Source organism: Myotis yumanensis, unplaced genomic scaffold, assembly GCF_028538775.1.
Source record: "Myotis yumanensis isolate MYYU_CA2020_CCGP unplaced genomic scaffold, mMyoYum1.0.hap1 SCAF_12, whole genome shotgun sequence".
NCBI lineage: Eukaryota > Metazoa > Chordata > Mammalia > Chiroptera > Vespertilionidae > Myotis > Myotis yumanensis.
In genome coordinates this window covers 34693239-34716575 of record NW_027223763.1, presented here as the reverse complement: position 1 = coordinate 34716575, position 23337 = coordinate 34693239, and the positions used below count along the sequence as shown (strand labels likewise).

General features: G+C 40.8%; 1 protein-coding gene across 5 annotated transcripts in view; it reads right to left on the bottom strand.

Moving 5' to 3' along the window:
* Positions 1–23337, bottom strand: part of TLE1 (TLE family member 1, transcriptional corepressor) — an 87470-nt gene that overhangs the window by 61414 nt on the left and 2719 nt on the right. For all 5 annotated transcript variants that reach the window (XM_070431446.1, XM_070431447.1, XM_070431448.1 and 2 more), the window contains exons 3-4: positions 22823–22886; positions 22669–22713 (exon numbers count right to left, since the gene is read on the bottom strand). In XM_070431446.1, coding sequence (XP_070287547.1) covers positions 22669–22713; positions 22823–22886 — 109 coding nt within the window. The remainder of the gene's footprint in view (positions 1–22668; positions 22714–22822; positions 22887–23337) is intronic.

Sequence of the window (23337 nt, the reverse complement as noted above, 5' to 3'; positions counted from 1 at the left end):
AGGCAGCATGAGGATGGGTCCACTGGTTTCCCTGACTGCTTTCTTTGTGAGTTCTAAAACATTACCACCACCCCAGGAGGATTTCATAAATGTTTTTCCCAGCCCTTAAAAAAGTCTGAAAAGCAGCATAAAGACTGACAATAATATTATCTCTTGTTTCAATACAAGACCTATAACTGAACACAAATTAACAAGTAGTGTTTTCTACCCATGTTTCCATTCCTGACCACAGAGTTTGCAAGCAGGCTGTGTATTTGGCCCTGCTTAAGCAGGTTTTAAGAAAGTTCTGTAAGCTTTTCAGACAGCTTTCTACCTCTTGCAAAGGCTAGACAACTCCAACGAAAAAAACTGCAGGCTAACTGTATTTTCCACCTGGAAATCATTTTCCTGATGAAAGCTGAAGCCGTATTTGGTTCCTGCTAATAGTCATAAATACTTATAACTAAACTTTCCCTGTATTTCTGACACCATATAAGGCAACAATCTTATGTCAGGTTCAAGAGCTATGCCCAAACCAGATTTACATGGAACCTTTGTGCCCAGAAACTTAACCAGCTGGGTAAAGGCCCTAACATCAAGCCTTACCATCATGGCTAGCCTCCATTCACTGAGGCAACAGGAAACAGGTATCCAAATTATCAGTTCAGAACCATCTTTTATTCTCCCTTGCCAAAGCCAGCTCCCCTAACTGACTTGCTTATGATAACAGAGTTGGACCTCATAATCCAAAAACTTGGGTTTGCATCTCAGTAAACCAGTACTACTAGTAAGTGCCTTTAAATCATTTCAATGTTTGGCCACAGTTCTTATCACCAATCTACTTCAGTGTTTCATCAACATCAAGTAAGTTACATGTGAACTACAGCTGAACTATTGCAAAGAGCTATTCTCTTAACCCCGTGGCCACAGACGGCTCTTTGGCCCCCTGAGTGTGGCTCTTCCTAAGCCTTAGGAGTACCCTAATTAAGTTAATAACAATGTACCTACCTAAATAGTTTAAGTTTAAAAATTTTGGCTCTCAAAAGAAATTTCAATCGTTGTACTGTTGATATTTGGCTCTGTTGACTAATGAGTTTGCTGACTTAACCCAATCCTTGAAGGCCAACCTCACATCAGTGTGAAAGCTTCCTTTCCCCCCAGTAACACCAGAAAACAAACTCTTCCACAGCCTTTGCCACCCTTTGATACACTACTAGTAAGTCCATAGGTTTAAAATCACATCTAACATAAAGTTACCACACAGATTCTTAATAGCTTTCAGCACCCATGTCTTCTCCATACGACAAGGCAGGAGGCATGAGAACAAGACACCTACTAAATATTTGACACAGCTCCCCTCTGCACCCTCTGCCACGAACACTGCCCACAGGGCACAGTCCATGTGCTTTTAAGGAATGGTTCACTGTCTAAAATGGAATCCCCTTGCACCCAATGATCAAGAGGCAACCAGACAAACTATTACTAACCAGTGTTCGAATAAGGCTCTGTTTACAGTAACAAATCACATCTTATGTTAAAAAGCAAAATTCAACTGAGTAAATTTAAAGATCTAATTGGCTTTATTCAATGAGTCATGAAGCAGACAGCATCTGATCTAGGAAACAGAAAGAAGCTCCAAAGAGCTGTCCAAAAGGAAAGGTGTTTAAAAGCAGAAAGGGAGTGGAGAAAGAAAATTATTAGCAAAGAATGTACTGTTCTCAGGCAAGGTCACCCACCTAAGGGGAATGGAGGGGGCCTATCAGTTGGATTACCTCACTTCTGCTATTGGCTCGTTAACGGCTATGATCCTGGGAGAGGGTAAAAACCTATTAAGTCTTGGTTTGCCAATGTGAGCCTTAACACAAGCTACTCCATTTTGAGCCCATTGTTTCTTATTAACACTTAGTAGGTATAAGATTCACATATTTTAACTAAGTTAAATATGATCAAATACCTCGAAGGCTAGATTTTGAACCAAACCTGGGTGTATTAAACTGAAGACATGTTCTGGGCACCTGAACTTACGTTTTAGGATTTTATGATTCCTAAAAGCTCGACTCTCCACCTTTTTATACTCCTTACACCTAGTCTAATTACAAACAGAAGAGGCCACTCCCCAATGTCTGCTCACTTCTCCACTACAGAGTCATGTATAATGAATGTTATTTGAAGCTCAAAACATGGTGAGAATTGCTTAAGAGTAATAATAGCCCATGGTCTCAAAGCAATCCAATGGCACCTTGCCCAAAGTCAGCTATGGAAGGGGAAACTCCATCACCATTAAATTGCAAATTGATGGATCATAAAAAATGCTGTTTATGCTGAGGGCTGGCAAACTGATTTTTTGGTTTCACTGAAGAAACATCAAAAGCCACACCATCTCTCCTGGGAATTCAAATAAATGGCCTGGAGAAGAAATGGAAACAAGAACAGAGGAGGACCTTTATCCCACCTGTCTCCTTCTCCTGTGTCTGGAACAAATAGACGAGCAAGAATATGAAAACAAGCCCCGCCAGCATGGCTCAGTGGTTGAGTATCCACCCAGGAACCAAGAGATCACCAGTTCAATTCCCAGTCAGGGCACATGCCCAGGTTTCGAGCTCGACCTCCAGTAGGGGGCATGCAGAAGGCAGCCAATGGATGATTCTCTCTCATCATGGATGTTTCTATCTCTATCTCCCTCTCCTTCTCCCTCTCTCTGAAATAAATTTTAAAAAAAGAATATGAAAACAACGCACACAAAGGAAAATAGATAACGTCTAAATCACTTCTGACTAGAAGTTTCTGAATCCGTGAAATGGCAATGTTAAATACAGAAAAAATGTTCACCCTCACCAGCAACCAAAAAAAACGTAAGTTTTGTTGTAAGGTGGGTCATTCTGGACCAGTTAAGTTAGTTTATTAAAAAAATTAATGAGATCCAACATTGATGAGTCCTCTGGGAAACAGAAACCATCATAACGTTACTGATGACAGAGTAAATTGGTAGTCGTCTTAGAAAGCAACTGGGCAATGTGTTCTAACAGCATGAAATTATTCAAACCCTTTGGTAAGGCTTCCCACAGCTAAAAATTTATCTTAAGGAAATAGTTCAAATGAAAAGCATTTCATGCATAAAGCTGTTCACTGCAGCACTGGTTTCAAAGCAAAAGAGAAAAAACAGGTAAAGATGTAACAGCAGTTCAACACATCACAAACATTTGCAGAATTTCTGAAAATCTTAACATTTGCCCTCCTGAGAAATCAGTTGTCGAATACTAGGAGAACAGTATTAGACCAAAAGGCAAGGCAAGTAATCATTAAAGTCACATGTATGATAATGATGTTTAAATAGCCAACACATTACCAGATGAAGCAGGAGGAGAACAAAGACGTGATGTTAGTGTGCCTGTGTGTTTTTTTTACAACATATGCATGTGGCCAAGGACTGTTGACATCCAAAATAAAAACAGTGATTATGCTGTGAGGTAGGGTTCCTGGTGACTTTTTATTTTCTTCCAGTGACCTTGTGAACACCACCTTTGATTTACTGTCTAACTCTATTATTAAACTGGAAAGAGAGAAAAGGGTGGTCAGGTCCACCACCTCTGTGATTGACAGTGGCACTGAGTCACAACAATGCTGGCAAACCATGAAACCATGTGGGTGCCTGGCCCTCTTACAATCCTCACGTCACACATGGAGAAACCAACGTCTAAAGGAAATGACTTGCCCAGGATCATAAAGCAAGATTAGAGGCCACATTCTTTGCCTAGTCCTTTCTCCAGGAAGCGGAAATGGAAAATTGGGACATACTCAAGATCAGAAATAAAGCTGATAAATTCAGCTTTGTTTTGCAAAGCAATACAACCCAAACAGGACTGCAACAGCACAAGGCCACGGCCATGCCGTCTCTCAGCCAACAATGATATCACAAGAAGCGGTCCCCATCTGTCAACAACAGGGGCACTGCATCCTTACTGCCCTGCTATGGATGTAGGCATTTTACAAGGGACCTCAGTTATCAATTGTGAACCTTAGATAAGCAAGTCACAGCCAAACTGCACTTTAGTTCTCTCCTCAGGCAGAGAGTGTTAGTGTATCAGCACTAACATCAATCTGGCCCACCAATAGAGCAAAATCCACAAAATCCCATCTACAAATACATCTCTATTTCCTGCAGATGACATTTATATACCTGGAGAAAAGTCAAGATGTTTAAATAAAAACCACATACCCAAAATGACAGATGCAAAACACTGAAAATAATCTCCCTAATACAGCGCTGTCTATTTTGGAGGGGGGAGGAGGGACCTTTGCCTAGAGATCTACTTTAGAGTACCCAATATTCACACCAGATTTACTACTCTCCCTCACCATACACCTCATGAAAGGGTTAATTTTACCTTAAATTTTAATGCATCAGAGTAGCTTTCTTTTAAAATAGAATTGTCAATATGCTGACTAATCGAATTTTGGGGAAATCCAAATGAAAAGAATTAGGGGCCCTAACCGGTTTGGCTCAGTGGATAGAGCGTCGGCCTGCGGACTCAAGGGTCCCAGGTTCGATTCCAGTCAAGGGCATGTACCTTGGTTGCGGACACATCCCCAATAGGGGGTGTGCAGGAGGCAGCTGATTGATGTTTCTCTCTCATCAATGTTTCTAACTCTCTATCCCTCTCCCTTCCTCTCTGTAAAAAATCAATTAAAAATATATTTTTTAAAAAAAGGAAAGAACTTGGGGTGTCATTAAGTTGAGGTTGTAATGAGGTTATGAGGGATTCTCAAACTTAAGAATGCTTTGGAATCACCTGAGAGACTTGCTAAAAGCATGAGCAGCTGGGATTCTGAGTCAAGAGATCTGGGGCCCCAGCATCAGCACTGCTCTCAAGTTTCCAGGTGATGTGTGGTTATTGGACTAAGACCACAGCCGAGAACCGCTGTCATCCCTTAACCACAACAGCGGCAGAGCCTACTGCTTAGCACACTGCAGGTCCTTTTACACCTACTCTCAAATCTTGAATCTGAGCAGGTCCTCTGAAACTAGGGTTTACCCAAGTGGGCCGGTAGGCCAGGTCTGCCTCTCTCCAGAGCCTTGCCACAATGCCATGGCTGCCTTCTCCACACATTTTTTTTTTTTATAAAACAAGGCCAAGGCAAGAACACAAATGGGGGGTGTTGGAACACATTTGCCTACTGTGGGAAACAACCTCAAACGATATCCATTTAAATGATTCCACCCATGGCAATGTAATCTCGCCCCCTCCTTAAACCCTATGATTAAAACAAAACAAAGGGTACCAGATGACAGAAACCCTTTAGTGGCTCAATTAATCAGAACATAAGTCACCAATTACTGGCAGATAATAACTTTTGTGTTCCATCTCCCCCTCACTTGGCAGCTCCTACCACATTCTAATCTGAGCCCTTTCCAACTGGGCGCGCCGACTCTATCCTTTCACTGCTCATCCTTCACTGTGGCTTCTTTGGAAACAAGGAGGGGGTTAAGAGAAAGGGGGGAAACCTGCTGAAGGCTGCTGGGGCGGTGATAGCAACACTAATTGCTCCCATTCTCTGGCTCCTCCTGAGACAGATTGCAGGGCCTGCATCTCCGGAGAAAGCTCTCGCTCTTGTATCTCCTTCGTGGCAGCTCTCAGCAGAGCAACTCAAGTGCCCTTAATTGTTTATGTTCTTAATGCAGAGTCTCTTGAATGCATTCATTTTTAATAGCAGGCTTGAATATGGGGCCTATCAAAGAATGACAAAGCAACTCTATTCATTGGTTCTCCCTTCCAGCAATGATGGTCTTTTGATTTATTTGCAAATGACAAGCTTGGCTGGCCCCACTTGAGAGCTGCACTTATTTTTTTTAAGAATTCAGTTGCATTTCCAAGATGAAGTTGAGTCTGCAACACTGTGTATTTGTGTAAATTCCACCTCCCCCCTTCAGTTCCTTCTAATTAATGACTTAAATGTTTTGACCCAACTGTTGCCAAGCAGAGCATTTGGAGTTTAATTTGTCAGTTTGGTAAAGATGCATCCCTGACAAAAGCATGGCAGCTGTTTTGGTGCCTAAACAGCACATTTCCATTATTCAGAAGTCCTTGTTATGGGGTTCAGACAGTGCTGTTCACATGAAATCATACTGACTTGTCCCATGATAGAAAAAGACAGCATTTGGCAGCCTCAAAGGAAAATGCACTCTGTAACGCCACAGAAGGTTTTTAAGACAAACTCGGTAGGGTGAATCAACTCTGTAGGGTGAATCACAGAGCACCTCTTTGAAGTCATCACCTATTGTTCTCAGAAGGGAAAGCGAACAAGCCTCCCCTGAAACACATCCCAGCAAACACACACCTTTCACCCTCTTCACAGGTTTTAGTCATGAGGGAATTCTTAAGAAATTAGATAATATCATACAATAACAGAATTAGTGGGAGGAAAAGCCGACTACATCATCATCATTGCAGGAAGGCTAAAATTACAATTACGAAAATAAAATATGTAGAGACAACAGCTGCCCAGGAGTATGCAAATATCAAGTTACCTCTGAAAACAGGGTTCCTGAGAAGGCTCTTTCTTCAAATTTTGTAATGTTATTTTCTTTGCAATAAAATTAAAAACACTTCTTCATTGTAACTACCTTGTAGGCCTATCTTTGGTTGGAACTGACTTTCAACTGTCTGGGATCACTATCTCCATACCTTCCAGCATGACAAAGCAAGCCACCGGCGCACTGTTGATCATTGGTTTGAGCATTTCCCATACCCTGCTCCCCACATCTTCTCTGGAGAAAACTGGCTCAGCAGTTTGGCATGAATATTTCTCTAACGGGTTGGAATCTCTAGCCAATCCAGATAGTGGGAAAGGAATTTCCTGCCTGAGGTGACTGTGGACAGTGCGTCCTAATTTTTTGCTGCACATGAATGACACGGCCGCTCTTCTCCCAGAGCGACTTCTTAGGGAAGCAACTATTCCACCAGGACACCATGTGGCACAAAGCAAAATGGCCACAAGTTAGAGACATCAGCAATGGTGAGGCCCCAGGGCAAAGCCATTGAGCCCCCAACTCAGTCTCAGTCTGGAAGCCCCACCCAGACCATTACTCCCCCACAATCTGAGTCACTGGAGTAGTGGTACCTTGGGAAGGAAGACAAGGTTCTTGGCCTTCCCAGATGGAACCTGGGATTTCCTTTTCAATCAACATCATGCACCAAGAAACCTGCACAGCTCCAGAATGCAATTTACTCTGCGAGTGGCCAGAAGACTGTTTAAGGGAGGGGACTCCACTACAAATTGGGAGCCGGCCTCTGCTTTAGGAACAGCATGCACTGCTGTGCCCAGCAAGCACAGGCATCACAGGTTGGGAGCCACTGAGGTAGAAAAAAACTTGTGCGCAGTGAAGTCAGCAGGGGAGAAAAAATTATTTTCTCAAAGCATCTTGGCTCATGATTAAAATGAAATCTGGAATGCTGGTGAAAATTTTCAAAGCATAACCTTTTGGAAAAGCTTTTAAGTATTTAAGAAGATGCTAGGTACAAGGATCCTAGATGACAAACTTCACTAGTATATTAAAGATTCACAGAATATTAACTCAGCTATGCAGGTGGAGGCAAACAGGAATATCATTTTAAATACAAGTTAAATTATTCTTTAAAAAAAACCCTAATCAATACATCATAATACAATCCATACAGAAATCTAAGCAAGAGAAAAATAATGATCATTTCTCCAAGATAACAGTCAAGCTACTTTTCAGGGGGATGTGTGTTGTATGAACGAGAATTTATTCAGGGTTGCATGGATTGACAAAAAATATATATATTATTAAAGTATGCCAAAAACAAGCCCCGGGTCCTCTTATGTCCGGTCATGACAATTTGCAATTTTAAATTGTTGCAATGTGAGTCTAAAATATACTGGGGAGCTGTTAAATGAGAGGGGAGAACAACTAAATCATGAAAGTGAGAATGATTTATAAAGGAGGGGCCCCCCGAAGTTACCACTCCTGTAATGCACCAGTTATTTTACAAGTAGACAAATCAATTTCTGTGCTCGTGTTTTTAGAAAGCATCCCAGATATTCTTCCATTAATTATGTGGGTTCAGGACATGTCAATTCTCGTTTCCCAGAGCACCAGAAACCAAATTTAACCCACAGATTGTGTTACACTGGTCTGCCCTCACAGGGTTCCCACAGGGCTGGCTTGGTTCAATAATGCCGAGCTCCTTCTGGAAGAACAGCATAGACTTCCTGCCATTTGGACTGTGAAACACAGTAATTCACCAGGGAATAAAGGTCAAGGTTGCACTTTTGGTCATTACTGAATCATTTGAGATGATCTGTGGTGAGGATGAGAGGAAAATCGAAGGCTGTGAGAATGCTGCAAATGGCTTGACCTCAGACCAATTTTCGTCTCCATCTGTCTAATAGACATGTGGATAAAGAGCCCTCCCTCCTTCTGGGCTGCTGGGCTGTTTTCAAATCTGCAGCACAAGCCAGGAACCAGTTAAACAATACATTAATAGGGGGAAATAACCTTCTAAGCCCCAGAGTGACGCTTACTCAGGTTTTGGGTCATTGGCTAAAGTTTGGAAGGCAATTTCTCTAGTCTGCAAGCAGTACTGCAGCTAACTCAAAATTGTAACAAATACAGAGAACCATCTGCAGTGCAGGAGCATGTCAAAATTTCCTTACTTGTACATGCAAATATATGCATACCTACACCTCCACCCCCCACTAAAAGACATCCACATTCTATTATGTCTGTTAACACACACACAAAGGGAGCAGCAGTTCCAAACACTGCATGCTGCTGAGAAATCAATCTTTTTTCAAGTGTCCAATTAATGCTATTTAATCATTATTAAGGCACTTCAATCCTTAAATACAAAATGGGAACCCAGAGCCTAATTATCATTTAAACCATGGAATCAATGTTAATATCCAATTTTATACTAATACTCCCCTTTACTAGTTTGGCCGAACTACTTTTTTAAGGGAATGTTGTGCCATATATAAGTTTAGGCCCCCACAGTATATCAATGTCAAACAACATCGTGTCAAGCTAAGATTCAATTCAGGTAAGTGCCACTGCCAAATTTTCTTGTTCCCAGACGGGCTTTAAGATTATTTTATTGCTTAAAATTTAATTTGTTCCAACTCGTGTCTCCATGACAACGTTGGCTAACCCTGCAAATCATTTGGGTAATTGGATATCTTATCTTTCTATTGCTCTCAAATCGAATGATTCTGCTAGAATTGTAACAGCCAATCAAATTTACAGTCCTCCTGAGTAATAGACTTGGAAAAGTAGCCACATTCATCTCCTCTTTACAGCCATATTAACCAGTATGCGACAAACAGTAGAATCTGGTCTTCAAACTATACTCCAAATTATAAATGGTGTCAATACCAATATTCTCACAGTGCAAAGTCTACTCAAAAGCCTCTTCCCTTTTATACTGTTTTGAGAAGCAACAATTGGGACTCATTCCATATAAACCTTGAGCAATTTCAGTACTTTGAGGGAAACTGACAAGAGTAATTCTAGTAGCTAATCAGAAAAAAATAAAAAAGAAATCACAGCTTTGCAGGCTATTTGACCTTGTGATAAAATAATAACCAAAACAATGGCTGCACAAGATTATAGTGTATGCTGACATTGATGTTTCTGCGGTTCTTTAGGGGGGTAAGCCATATTAGATCTATTAGTCAAGAAATAAGAATACAGATTTAGCAACCAGTTCAAAAAATCCCTATACCCTTAGAGAAATCCAAAATGTGACACCTCTTTATACTTTTTATCTCACAAACATCACAGCATTCTGGGTAGTCAATTATGGAAAACAGATTTCCTATAAGATTCAAAAGTCAGCAGATCCCCTCCTGAGTTACTGGTATGATTTTGGTCTTTGATCAGCTAAAATGTACAGATGTTGGATACACTTCAGTGGTCCAAGTCCAATCTCTTGGTAGCTGTGCAAGGAGATAGTCCAGACACTGTAAAAGAGCCCATCAGCTTACAAATGAAAAAGGCTCCTGAACCAGGATGAGGGGGTTGTCAAGAACCTCGAGCTTTCCCTACAGACTCTCAGGACTTCAGGACCTCCTCAGGCTAAACACAGAGAGACAGAAACCTGGAGCTTCTCAGCACACCGGTGTCAGGCAGTTGAGCTTTTAAGCAAGTGTGAGAATAGGTACTGGCACAATTTGTCTCAGCTGCCTTCCTTTATCCCCAGTAGACATACACAAGTTTCTACTGCATCCCACTTGGCAATAACAGACAAGAGCCTAAACTTCCAGTATGTCCAATTCCAAAGGCCCTGCTTTCCTGCCCTGTGCATTTTTTTCCCTGCTTTCCCAAATGATTAGCACAGAGCAGAAGCTGTGAATGTGACAGGACACAAAAATCTCAAGCCCAGGATGTACATGCAGAATATAACTACTCAAATTTTTGCAAAGCACCTTACAAGTTTTCATAGCCAAAAGATACACCTCACCAAAAGATAGACATCATCAAGGCTGAAAACGACTTCTTTCTCTAACCAAGCAACAACCTGGCCTTGTAATTCATACGCACCCCCAAAGCCCCACCCCCTTTTTCAGGGTGATAAATTAAGAGTTGGATTTTCTACATTACATCAAAAAGAAAAAAATCAGAAATGCACCTCCCATCCTTTATTCTGCCAAAACTCACTTCAGTAAAATGAACCAAATCCTCTCTGTTGTTCATCCATTCCCTTAAATGAAAAAACTCAACACAACTCTATTTTCACTGGTAGTTATATTAACTACTTAAGGCTGCTGCCTTCCAAGGGCTTATTTTACTGTTTGGCCTAAATAAGGCATTTTAATTCCTCTAGATTCCTTAGACAACGGGCTGCCAATGGGGTTTGCATTAAAAAAAAAGTTTCCTTTTGAGCCTTAAGATAAATGCTTCTGATCTTAGAAGGAAACAAATAAAAAACTTAGTCATTGAGGGAAAATAATGAATAGTGAATAATTTAGATGGAGGGAGGAAGGAAACTGGGCTTGAAAAAACACGATGGGAGTGTGGCCTGGAATTCAACAACAGGGTACAGTTTCAAATGGATCAATAACAGATTTCGAGAAGAGCTATCCTCAGAGTACCCAAGTACCAGGCACCATTGTGTCTGCGTAAAGAAACTCACTCAATCCTGTAGGGTAGATGCTGTCTTCATTCCTAACCTACTAGCCTATTAACTCTTTTGTAAGAAGGAATACTTAATATCCACACAAAGTGGGGACAGAGGGGCTAGAACAGGGGTGGGCAAACTTTTTGACTCGAGGGCCACAATGGGTTCTTAAACTGGGCCGGAGGGCCGGAACAAAAGCATGGATGGAGTGTTTGTGTGAACTAATATAAATTCAAAGTAAACATCATTACATAAAAGGGTATGGTCTTTTTTTTTTTTTTAGTTTTATTCATTTCAAACGGGCTGGATCTGGCCCCCCAGGCCGGGCCGTAGTTTGCCCACGGCTGGGCTAGAAGGATTTTACAGAGCACTCCTATAGCACAATTCCTAGGGCATGTGGGAACTCAATGGATGGGGACTATGACTACTCACTCTAATGCCCCAAATAAGCTTACTCGTCAATCATAAACCCACAAAGCTGACTTTTGAAAGCCAAAGCTGAAAAAGACAATGCTTGAGGCCCAAATGGGTACCTGAAGCTGCAGGCTGCATAGGACCGGCTGCCCTTCCTCCATCCCTTCCTCCATCCCGGTGGCCCATCCATTCTTTATTCTCTCCATACCAGACCTAGATGCAGATCAGTGTTAAGACCCCCTTTCCTAAACCTAAAGCAACCTTTTTATTTTCACTCACTAATCCATAGAAGCCTTTCAAACGACATATATAAAGGCAGCTGCATTTTGTTCTCTAAAATCAATTTTCTCCCCAGCCATCAAGTAGATGTTCCCGCACAGAGAAAGAACAGCCCTTCCCTTCTAATTCAAAAATCCATACTGTCATTGCCCTTGCAAACTGCTAAACAAGCAGTATTGGCAAGTCACTTGTGTTCTGTAATATATTTACTGCAAATCCCAAAGGCTCGCCTCCTAATGCAGTTTTCTATTGTGTCTGTGCCTGTCAATACACTGGCTGGTCACCTTACTTGTAAGAGGCTCTGACTGGCTGTTTGCTCAAGGCATCAAGAGGGGACTGAGGCTGCACTCCATGAGGCCCCCTGCCTTGGAGAGCCTCCTCCACATACAGGGGTGTACTCAAAGAGGTTTTGTTTTCTGGTATTTCACACCCCTCTACCACCCATGGCCTCTGAGGCCAACTTAACTTCTTCATTAATTAAGACAGTTTCCAGCCACACAGTCCAAGGTCAGAGTCCTTTTGCACAATTATTTCCCAGTTTTCCTACCTATCAACACTAAAGCTATTTCCCCCAGCAAATATAATGATTGCATCTCAAAGGTGCATTACACAGGGCCAAAAGGCAGGAAGGCTTGGGGAGGGAAATTGGCTTTCCTGTCTTAAGTACAAATCTCACTTTCAGGCGGCAGCTGAAAAAGAAAGTACTGTAACACCGTATATAATTGCGGATCACCGAATACAACCAAGCCAAAAACACAAAGGACAAGTCCAGGAGGAAAATGTTGTAAAATATTATAAACAACTATTAACATGGAATTCTTAAAATGTACTTAGAGAAAATTCCTCCTCGACATTATCAGTTTAAAACAGAGTTGATAGCTAGAGGAAGGCTCAGCCTTCTAACAAACCATTTTAAAGTTTTCCAGAATTACTCATTTATCCATATAGGGGAGGGTTGGGGGTGGTGGTGCAAAAGCTCTAGGTAAGATATTTGACAAGCAGATATTACAAAATGTTTACTTATCGACTTGATATCATATAGGTGGGTACATGTAAGTGTTCACTGTATGTGTCTTTCCTCTTTCTGTATATTTGAAGTTCTTAAGAAAATGTTTGGAGGGCAAAGACTGTAAGTAAATAATTAATGAGTATAATCATTACTATTGAGAAACCTGGCAACTAAGTCAAGTTTAATGCCTTGAACAAAACTTATAATTCGATTTATCCACACTACTCTATCAGGCCTGTGATCGACCTTAGGAGATAAGCAGTGGTTCCAGGGATAGTAACTGACACACACACTCAATTCATATGGAAGCCCAGACCTTAGCAACATGCTACTTCTGTTTCCTCTTCTTTTTTTTTTTTTTTTTAGTACAAAACCAAATCTATTACTATAATTAAACTCCCCATTAAGAAGCCTCGGTGGATATTCTGACTATGTATCACTTTTCCAAAAGGAAAACAACTTGAGCAAACATGGTTAGATGAGATTATTAGAATTAAAGTCCTATAAAACATCTAGTGAAATCAAATAGAGTTTATTCTATTTGGCATTTTAGCATAAGGACCCATACTCTCAATTCAAGTTTTTAATCTGGGTTCTGTCGACTTGCTGAAGAATCCTGATATGTCCACAAAGAGCCAAAATTGCTGGGTAAAGCTATTGTGTACAATTTTTTGTACAGACAGCTTTCAACTCATTCTTGTATAGATTCAGGATCCAACTACCACTCTACATAAGAAGCATTTTAAATGCTACTAAACATGTGCCTACGCTGCCGGACTCACTGGGGAGGGTAGATAGATGTAAGTCTTAAACTCAAGCTTCAAGCAGACTGCAAGCTAGCTAGAGTAACAAGAGGCACATGAAAAAACATTATTACAGAAATCAGAGGAAAAACTGTGGTGAGACAGCTCCTGTTGGAGCAGTCGTGGAAGCCTTGACATAAACAGGCAGTGTTGTTACTGGAACTGGACCTTGAAGGATATCGAGGAAGGCCATGTGAAGTTTGACAAAAAGGCCTGGACTTTTTATACAGAAAAAAGAAAAACACAAAACACATTTTAGGCATGAAGAAGAGACCCATTGGGCTGAATTAAAGGACCTGGAGAAAGGAAAGGAGGTGGCCAAGTTAAGATGGCCAGGGACACTAACCAGGAGCAGACACAAAGATTGTGAGTGACGGGCAGAGGCAATTATTGGAGTAGGAAGTCAAAATTAGAAAGAACAGACAGCCCTAACCGGTTTGGCTCAGTGGATAGAACGTAGGCCTGCAGACTGAAGGGTCCCAGGTTCGATTCCGGTCAAGGGCATGTACCTTGGTTTCGGGCACATCCCCAGTGGGAGGTGTGCAGGAGGCAACTGATTGATGTTTCTCTCTCATTGATGTTTTTAACTCTCTATCCCTCTCCCTTCCTCTCTGTAAAAAAATCAATAAAATATATTTTTTTTAAAAAAAAGAAAGAACAGACATAACTGAGTAAGTAAAAACAAACAAACAAACATGCAAGCCCCTAAAGGTGTTTTGCATTCATTATCTTAAAAATACCCCCTTCCCAGGGCTAGAGTTCCAAGAGTGTTTGAAATGTAGGGCCAGTGGTCTGTAGAGTCAGCATGCCCTTGGGCCACACAGAACAAGCCACTGTGGTGTACTGAGAATAGAAGGACTTTTATTTCAACCCCTCCTTTGAAATTTTCCATTTATGTATAATAAAAATATACAATATATTAATATGAGAATATATTTACATAGCTTATAAATTTACAAGTAAACAGTCTGGTAATATGCTTTCAAACATTTTACTGACAGGTTACACAAAATACCAAATAATCTGGTTAGATCAGTAATGGTACTAGTATCAAACCCAGCCTAGTTCTGCATGTATTTCAGCAGTTTAACAAATTGCATGATTTGGACACACAAGTTGAAATACACCTCCTACATTGCCAGAAACAACTAATTCCACTTCATCAAGTGAATATCTACTAACACATTGAAAATAATTATGTACACAACTCTACCCCCTCCAGTGGGCACAGTGATATACACCCACCCCACTTATTAGCAGTTTTTCTCTATATGGCAGATTTTAAAAAAATGTATCTGATGGATAGAATTCTCATTGTTTTTTCCTTCTATTCAAAATGAACTTTATCTTACTCTTTTTCAGCTAACATATTTTGTGGTCAAAGAATGACTAAGAAGGAAATACTGCTACAAGAAAAACTAAAAAAAAAAAAAAATTAAAACATTACTTTTTATACCTAATATAAGAACATGTGGAGAAATGGCATAAACAATGTGCTCACAATTATGACTTGCTGTTGTTTTAAGGCAGGCAAATGAATCAAACTTAAAAATAATTTAAAATCCTATATAATAAAGAGTTAATATGCAAATTGACCATTACTCCAACACACAAAGATGGCCACCCCCATGTGGACACAAGATGGCTGCCACAGATGGCTGGCAGGGGAGGGCAGTTGGGTGCGACCAGGCCAGCAGGGGAGGGCAGTTGGGGGCAATCGGGCCGGCAGGGGAGCAGTTAGGCGTTGATCAGGCTGGCAGGGGAGTGGTTAGGGAGTGATCAGGCTGGCAGGCAGAAGCGGTTAGGGGCAATCAGGCAGGCAGGCAGGCGAGCGGTTAGGAGCCAGCAGTCCTGGATTGTGAGAGGGATGTCCAACTGCCCGTTTAGGCCCGATCCCGGAGTCCCAGATTGGAGAGGGTGCAGGCTGGGCTGAGAGACACCCCCACCCCCACTCATGAATTTCGTGTACTGGCTCTAGTCTGAATTATAAAATAATGAAATAAAGATTTTGTGCAAAATCACAAGTTATTTGATAAGCGAGTTATTTGTGTCAACATTTCTTGGAGTTTCATAAAAAGAGTTATGGTAACTGGACAGTCTATCAATTGAGCCATTCTATAATCATCAGTTTTGCAAACAATTTTAGATACCATTTTTCTCTTTAAATGAGTGAATGGCAATACATGAATATCTTAATTTATTTAAAAATGTCAGTGTAAATCATCTTCACTTTTTAGAGCAAACCATCCCTCAGAAAATTAGAAAATCTCTCCCACACATAAGTGCCTACACCTTCTCTCTCTCTCTCTCTCTCTCTCTCTCTCTCTACTTACGTAAAACACCAAGCCACATACACACATGGAACAATCTTATGGCACATTTCTTACTGTGGAACTCACCAACCCTATTAGTGAGGACTATTTTGAAGGTATAAATGTCCAATCTTGTCATATAAGTGGACAGACCAAAACAGCTATCTAAAATTTAATTAAAAACCATATATCCAACACATTCCACATTAAAAGGGGTTTGACACTCAGGACATCTTATAGTTCTGAGAATTTCAATTTTAAAATAATCTGAAGCAATAGGGACTGGAGGGGAGGAGATGACTGAGTAACTGAATATATATTTAGCATAACAACCACACAAGATGATTTATTTAAATATTTGCTAAGGGAACAGATTTTTTTTTTCCTCTGTGTTTCTTAATAAACACTGTTTGGAGGAACATTTTAAACCCTTTGGCCAAAAACTCTCCTCAATTGACACAAGGGAGGTGAGGTGCCAGGTTTCAGTAGGGGTGCGGTGTGACTCCCCTACGGAGAGATGAACCAAATCTTAGAACCTGCCTAATCTAAACCCTCATTTTTCAGAGAGGAAAACTGAGGCCCAGGCAACTTGTTAATGACTTGCCCAGTCACTAACTGAAGTCCCGAATTGAGGGACCTCACCGAAGTATTTACACCAAGGCAGATCCTACAGATCACAACAGCTCCCAATGGGCCACCCATTCCACCTTTTTTCTGCTGTCTCTGACTCACTTCCCTCCTCTCATCCCTATTCCCAACCCTGGCTGGTGCTGCCTTTATATATTTTGTTCCTATTGGAGTTTTTTTATATCAATTTTGAATTTTAAAAACAACCTCGTTTATCCTGAGTACCAAGTTTTTTGATACCTCCCTTAACTTCTCCCAAGGCAAGAGCCTCACTTCCCTTCACCCTAGTCCAGTGATGGCGAACCTTTTGAGCTCGGCGTGTCAGCATTTTGAAAAACCCTAATTTAACTCTGGTGCCGTGTCACATATAGAAATTTTTTGATATTTGCAACCATAGTAAAACAAAGATTTATATTTTTGATATTTATTTTTCATATTTAAATGCCATTTAACAAAGAAAAATCAACCAAAAAAATGAGTTCGCGTGTCACCTCTGACACGCGTGTCATAGGTTCGCCATCACTGCCCTAGTCAGTCAACCCTGGACAGAAACCAGCAACAAGCCCAGCTGTGGGTAAGTGCAGGTTTCATAGTAAGGACTCAGCCCTACATGCCGATAAAAAGAAACAACAAAAAAACAAAGGCTAATCTTGCACCTCAGAATCTGGCTCTCGAAACACAGGGAGCTTTATCTCTTTTAACTTATGCTTGTAATGGACAGGCCTGTCTAATGAAAATAAAGTTGGGGACTACTCCAATCCTGATGACAGCTACCCTCTTTGTATTACAAGATTAACACCTGGTGGAGCTTAACGCTGAGTGTCTGCACTCTAGCTAGTCATTTCCCATTCAGAGACACCGACTTAGAATAAAAAAATCTCAAAGTGAGAAAGTGTAGACAGAGAACGAAATTGGTTAACAATAGGGAGAAAGGTAAAATTTGCAGACAAATAGCAAGACAGTCACCTCTATGGAATCAACCAACAGGTAAATCCACAACAGTTCCACCTAAATACTTTTTTAAAAACTACTAAAGAACAACTTATTTTTTAAGAGAGACTTTAAAAGCACACATCAAAACTGTGGAAGCAGGTCTAATCTTTTTTTTTTTTTTTTAACTAATTGTCTTTTTTTTTTTTTTTAATATATTTTATTGATTTTTTACAGAGAGGAAGGGAGAGAGATAGAGAGCCAGAAACATCGATGAGAGAGAAACATCGACCAGCTGCCTCCTGCACATCCCCCACTGGGGATGTGCCCGCAACCCAGGTACATGCCCCTGACCGGAATCGAACCCGGGACCCTTCAGTCCGCAAGCCGACGCTCTATCCACTGAGCCAAACCGGTTTCGGCAGGTCTAATCTAATATTGGCATGGTCTGAGAAATTGTGCTTGCTGAAATAACGCATGGAGCTTGGAAATGTTAAGCTCTCATCTGGTTTTCCCTTTTGCTCCTCTCCTTCCCCACCCCATTACCAGGACTGTAGAATACATCTTTACTTCCAGAGCTGGTCCTTTCATTTATGTTCTTCGCCACCCTGGAGAGCCCCCCCTCCCCCGTGCTGACTCTGCCTCCTCTCCAGAAGAATACAGGCAATGAGACAAAGTGACTGACCAAGCTCACTGCACCACTGGGCCTCAACCAGGAGTCCTGGCCATGTTTCAAATTTTCTTTGATTCTTAGAAGTTATTTTAACCTGCAGACAGTGTTGCTAGGTTGGTTACAAGTGCAATCAGTATTGCTAATTTTCATAACTTTTAGGAAATGTGCCCAGCCCCAAAGTGTCTTGTAAATCGTGAAGTTGGTCAGCACAGATCAAGAGTGAGAATAGGAGAGACAAGCAGCTAGGCAGATCTGAGTCACTACACAGAGGCCCAAGGGTGTTTCCCCCACTGGCCTGATCCTCAGGGAAGAAACACTGAATTGAGGACCAGGTGACCCAAACTGAAGCATCAACAGGTGCTCAGCCCTGACAACGCCCAGACTCTGAACACGTGCTCACAGCTGCAGGTAGAGAAAAACACCTACCCCCCATCTACCTCACAGCATGAGGCAAATCCCTTTTGACAACGGGGAAGTGCTGTATAAATTCCAGCCACTAATGAAAACTCATGGCATGGCTTCACCAGCCTGCTGAAAAGATACACAAATGGAACAAATAAGGCTTACATATCAATTTACAGAACACATTGTTCCCAAAATATCAAATGAGGTAATACCAGGCCACATGACAGAGAAAAAAGCCTTTAACCCTTTGCACTCCGCTGTCCCCTCAGGGGACATCGGAATTCCAGCATATCACTCGGATGTCCCCTCTCAGGGGACATTGCAGTTTATTAGTGATTACGGGGAATTGAGTTATTTCAACGCAACTTTTTGAGACATGCATGTTTCCCTGAAGTTTTATCTTGAAATGGCACAAGAAATTAAATCAAAATATCGTAAAATTACTAAGATATATACAAGAAATGTCAGCGGGTTTTGTGTCGGGTTAAACAATAAACTACATATTCCCGATGTGGGACAAAGAAAACGGGACTGCATTGTGTGTTCTAACAGGAAAACACCTGGTGGCAGGCGTCAAACCACTTATTACTGTCAAACATGCACTAATCAGCCTGCAATGCATATTGGGGAGTGTTACAAAACTTATCATACTGTACAAAATTATAAACAATAAAATATTGTTTTTTTTGCAAATATACATTCCTCGATGTCACCCAATTCATATAAGTCCAATATCATTATAATACGTTACTTGGTTCCAAAATTATACTAAATAATACGAGGGTCTGTAAATGCACGTTTCCGCCGCAAAGTAGCATCGAGTAGCTGGTAGCCAATGTCCAGAATGGTTTGGAGTGCAAAGGGTTAAAATTCACATGGCTAGCTGGGCCAGTGTTGCTCAGTGGTTGAGCACTGACCTATATGAACCAGGAGGTCACAGTTCGATTCCTGGTCAGGGGCACATGCCTGGGTTGCAGGCTGGATTTCTAGTGGGGAGCATGCAGGAAGCAGCCAATCAGTGATTCCCTCATCATTGATGTTTCTCTCTCTCTCTCCCTTCCTCGCTGAAATCAATAAAAATATATATTTAAAAAAAAAATTTACACAGCTAAACACACTAGGCAGAAACCTCAAAACAGCTAGACTAGATTCACAGTAACCTGCTGGTTTTTATTGTACCCTAACACTTTGGTGGTATCAGAATTGCCTTAATTTTTCATGAGAAGTCTCCACCTTCCTTAGCTAGAGTTTAAAATCTACCTAGAGAGAAATGGACAGGCAGAGATCTATACCAGTAAAAGACTCAAAAGAAAAAACATTTGTCTAATGCAATGATAAAAGATTTAAGTATCCATTACCACCACTAAGCCGTTGACTTCTCAGTAACCAGCCACAAATGGGAGCAGAGAAAGTAAGGGGAAGGCTTATCAGGAAGTGTTGACACAACATAAACATGGACTGTGGGCACCAAACCAAGTAAGGAAACCACAATTATACCACTCTTGATTTGGACGCACTTCCACTTTTTTTTTCCCAGACGGAAAAGTCTGGTGAGACTTGACACTGAAATCTCTAAAACTCACTCCTTCAACAAACCCGCTGAAAGGTGGGAAGGGAGAGCCGCAGTCACACTGGAGATAAATCTTAACATTAAAGCTCTCTCCACGGAAAGTTTCCCCATCACTGCATTTTTTTCAGTAACAAAGATGTTGTCAGAAATGACAATTTTTTGTGTCCCCAGATGATGCCTTGCTAGCATTTGGTTATAAGCCATAAAGCAGGACTAATTTCAGCCTGTCAGGAGTCTCGCTAATGCCCAGTTTCCCCCTAGAGAGAATTCCTGTCAAATCTAATGAGAGCTCCAAAGGCCCTCTCTACAATATAATGAGCACTTAGGCCATGCTGGTGATCAGGCGGCAAAAAGCATCAATTTGAGCCTGGCTACACCCTGGGGGCCAGACGTCACCAGTTTTAATAAGAATTATGATTACTAGCTGCATAGAATGTCTCCTCAGAACTTATTATTAATGTGTGACATTCAGGAGGATGTTTTTCAAATGTAAGGCCACTTTAAACTGAATTATAGCACTGCTTTGCATACCACTCTTGTTAAGGGTCTGTCAGCATTTACAATATAAACTAAATTTCAGAGAGCTGAATTCCCTACTATGAAGAATATGGCATCTCTGAGCTTTTCACACTTTTCAAATTACTGAGCCAATTACATACAGCATATTATTAATGCATACTGGCTCATAGATGGACAAATGCCTCATGGAGTACAGGTTATTAGAAAACTATTTTCACACCATGGATGTTCCTGGCCCTCTTCTCCCCTTCCTCCTTTTTCCTATGCAAAGAAGAGGTCACTGCCATGTAACCTATAGGAACCCAGAAGAATTACACACCTTAGCTCCCCCAATAAATCCAGCACCAGCATATGTCACACAAAGGTGGCATTCCCTTGTAAAAGAGTCAGGGAGGTTATTAAATCCTTTGAGTTATGAGTTTAAGAAAAAAACTTGATGTTCTCTTAATCTTCCAGAATACTTGTTAGGAAAAAAAAAAAGATGGAGTAGGGGGCTTTAGAGTTAACATATTCTAAACAATGACAGGTTAGAACTTCTTGACCAAGTTTATTTGCATAATTTATTTAAATGACCACAGATCTTCTAGTCCAATTACTATCAACAAGTTACAAGTGTTCCAATCAGGCACTAGCCATTTAAACACACAAAAACAAAGACACAAAAACAAAGACACAAACCCAACATAAACTAAGCTACCAACTCTGTAAATCAGAATAAAATCAGCACTTTGAAAGGCCCAATGGTATTATTAATGAAAGGCCCTGAATGTCACTATCTCTTTCCAAACACATATCTGAGAACAGATCTAATGTACAGGATGATAACTTAACATTATGAAACCTATGATGAATTAAAAATCAAAGAGTACAGAGTTACAAAAGCAGAATTCAACTCTGAAACACACTTGCTTAATGAAAGTCTTTGAATATAAGGAAGATCTGAAGCCTGAACTAATCAATTTCTCCACTGTGCCCCAGCCGGTCAGCCATGCTCTTTAATTTAATGAAACAAGGGTTTGAGATGAAATAGCACATATACATCAAGTAAGAATTGTATTGTTGCACTTTGAAATGTGTCCAACTGTGCAACTTCATCTGATGATAATTTTTTAAGAGGCAATCGATTTCTAAAAGACTTATTGTACCAGCGTCTTGATGAAAAAGTGAATGTCAGCATATCTCCAGAATACTTACGCCCTGCCATTAATGCTTTCTTTGGCAGACAATGACTACTCAATCGAGGGTCCTTTGGGCTGAGCAATCATTTAGCTTTTCTTCTCTTATGAGGTCCTTAGTGCCTTGTTCCAGCTCAATACTCTTTTTATACACCATTATAGTAGCCATAAGTGTGAATTTTATGGGAACTTGCAAACTCATAGTCATAGCTAGAGCTTTCCAGTCACTAATCTTTTCATGCTTTTAAAACCACTAGGACTGAAGCAACTCCCAACATATGCTGTGGCTATAAAGGAACGCTTTTTTTTTCACCTCCAAACCTGCACCAACTGAGAATATTTTTTCCAAAAAGATATATGCAAATAAGCCACTAATTCTGATTAGCACTTTATGCAGCCCCAAAGCATAAAGAAAATTCCATAGTTAGTCTTATACCTTGTTTAACCTTATTTAAAGACGGGAGTCTTTCACAGGTACCACACTTCTTTCCAAACCAGAACAAAAACATTAGCAACTTCAGCAACTCTACAGAATGCCAAAATCTTTCAGGGAGAATATATCTATCCAGGTAGAAAAGAAAACTCAGAGTCTCAATTCCCATCTGCCTATATAAACAAGCTAGTTTACATTTCCAAGAACCTCTCACTCAGTCATTTAAAAATTGTGTAACTGTCAAGAAGCAACCCTTGCTGCAGAATACTACCACCAGTTTGCAGGAAGGGAAACCAAGGCAGAAAAATGGCATACAACCCGCCCCCCGCTCTAGAGGACAAAGCCAGTATTAAAAAACCATGACTCATTTGTTGTTTTAGCTTGAGATTGAATAAAGCTTACCTGTTTATGCATTTCTATGTTTAATCCATATGACATTTCATAATACTGTAAAAAAAAAGAATCAAGCATTTCATTAACTCACATTTTATAATGCTAAAAACACATATTTGCTCATATTACATGAAGAGGAAAGAGTCTAATCTTGGATACCTACCATCACATAGTGCCTCTGCATTTCTGTCTTTTCACTTGCCAGTTTCTCACATTCCAATTTAAGGCTACGAAAACAAAACAGGCAACTTAATGTAAACATTATGTCACTTGTTTTAACATCTGCCTCACATATTTGCACTTCAAGTAAAAACACAGACCAATTGGGAAAAGCCATAAACTATCTAGGTCAGTGGTTGGCAAACTGGGGCTCGAGAGCCACATGCGGCTCTTTGGCCCCTTGAGTGTGGCTCTTCCACAAAATACCACGTGCGGGCGCGCATGTACAGTGCGATTGAAACTCCGTGGCCCATGTGCAGAAGTCAGTATTTTGTGGAAGAGCCACACTCAAGGGGCCAAAGAGCCACATGTGGCTCGCGAGCTGCAGTTTGCCGACCACTGACTAACTAGGTAAACACCCCAAAACTTTGTCCCTTCGTTTAACAGAGAAAAGAAATTAAGTGAGCATTACAGGGTACCCACTCAGCTATCCTTTTTCTTCTTGGTGCATCTGACCTG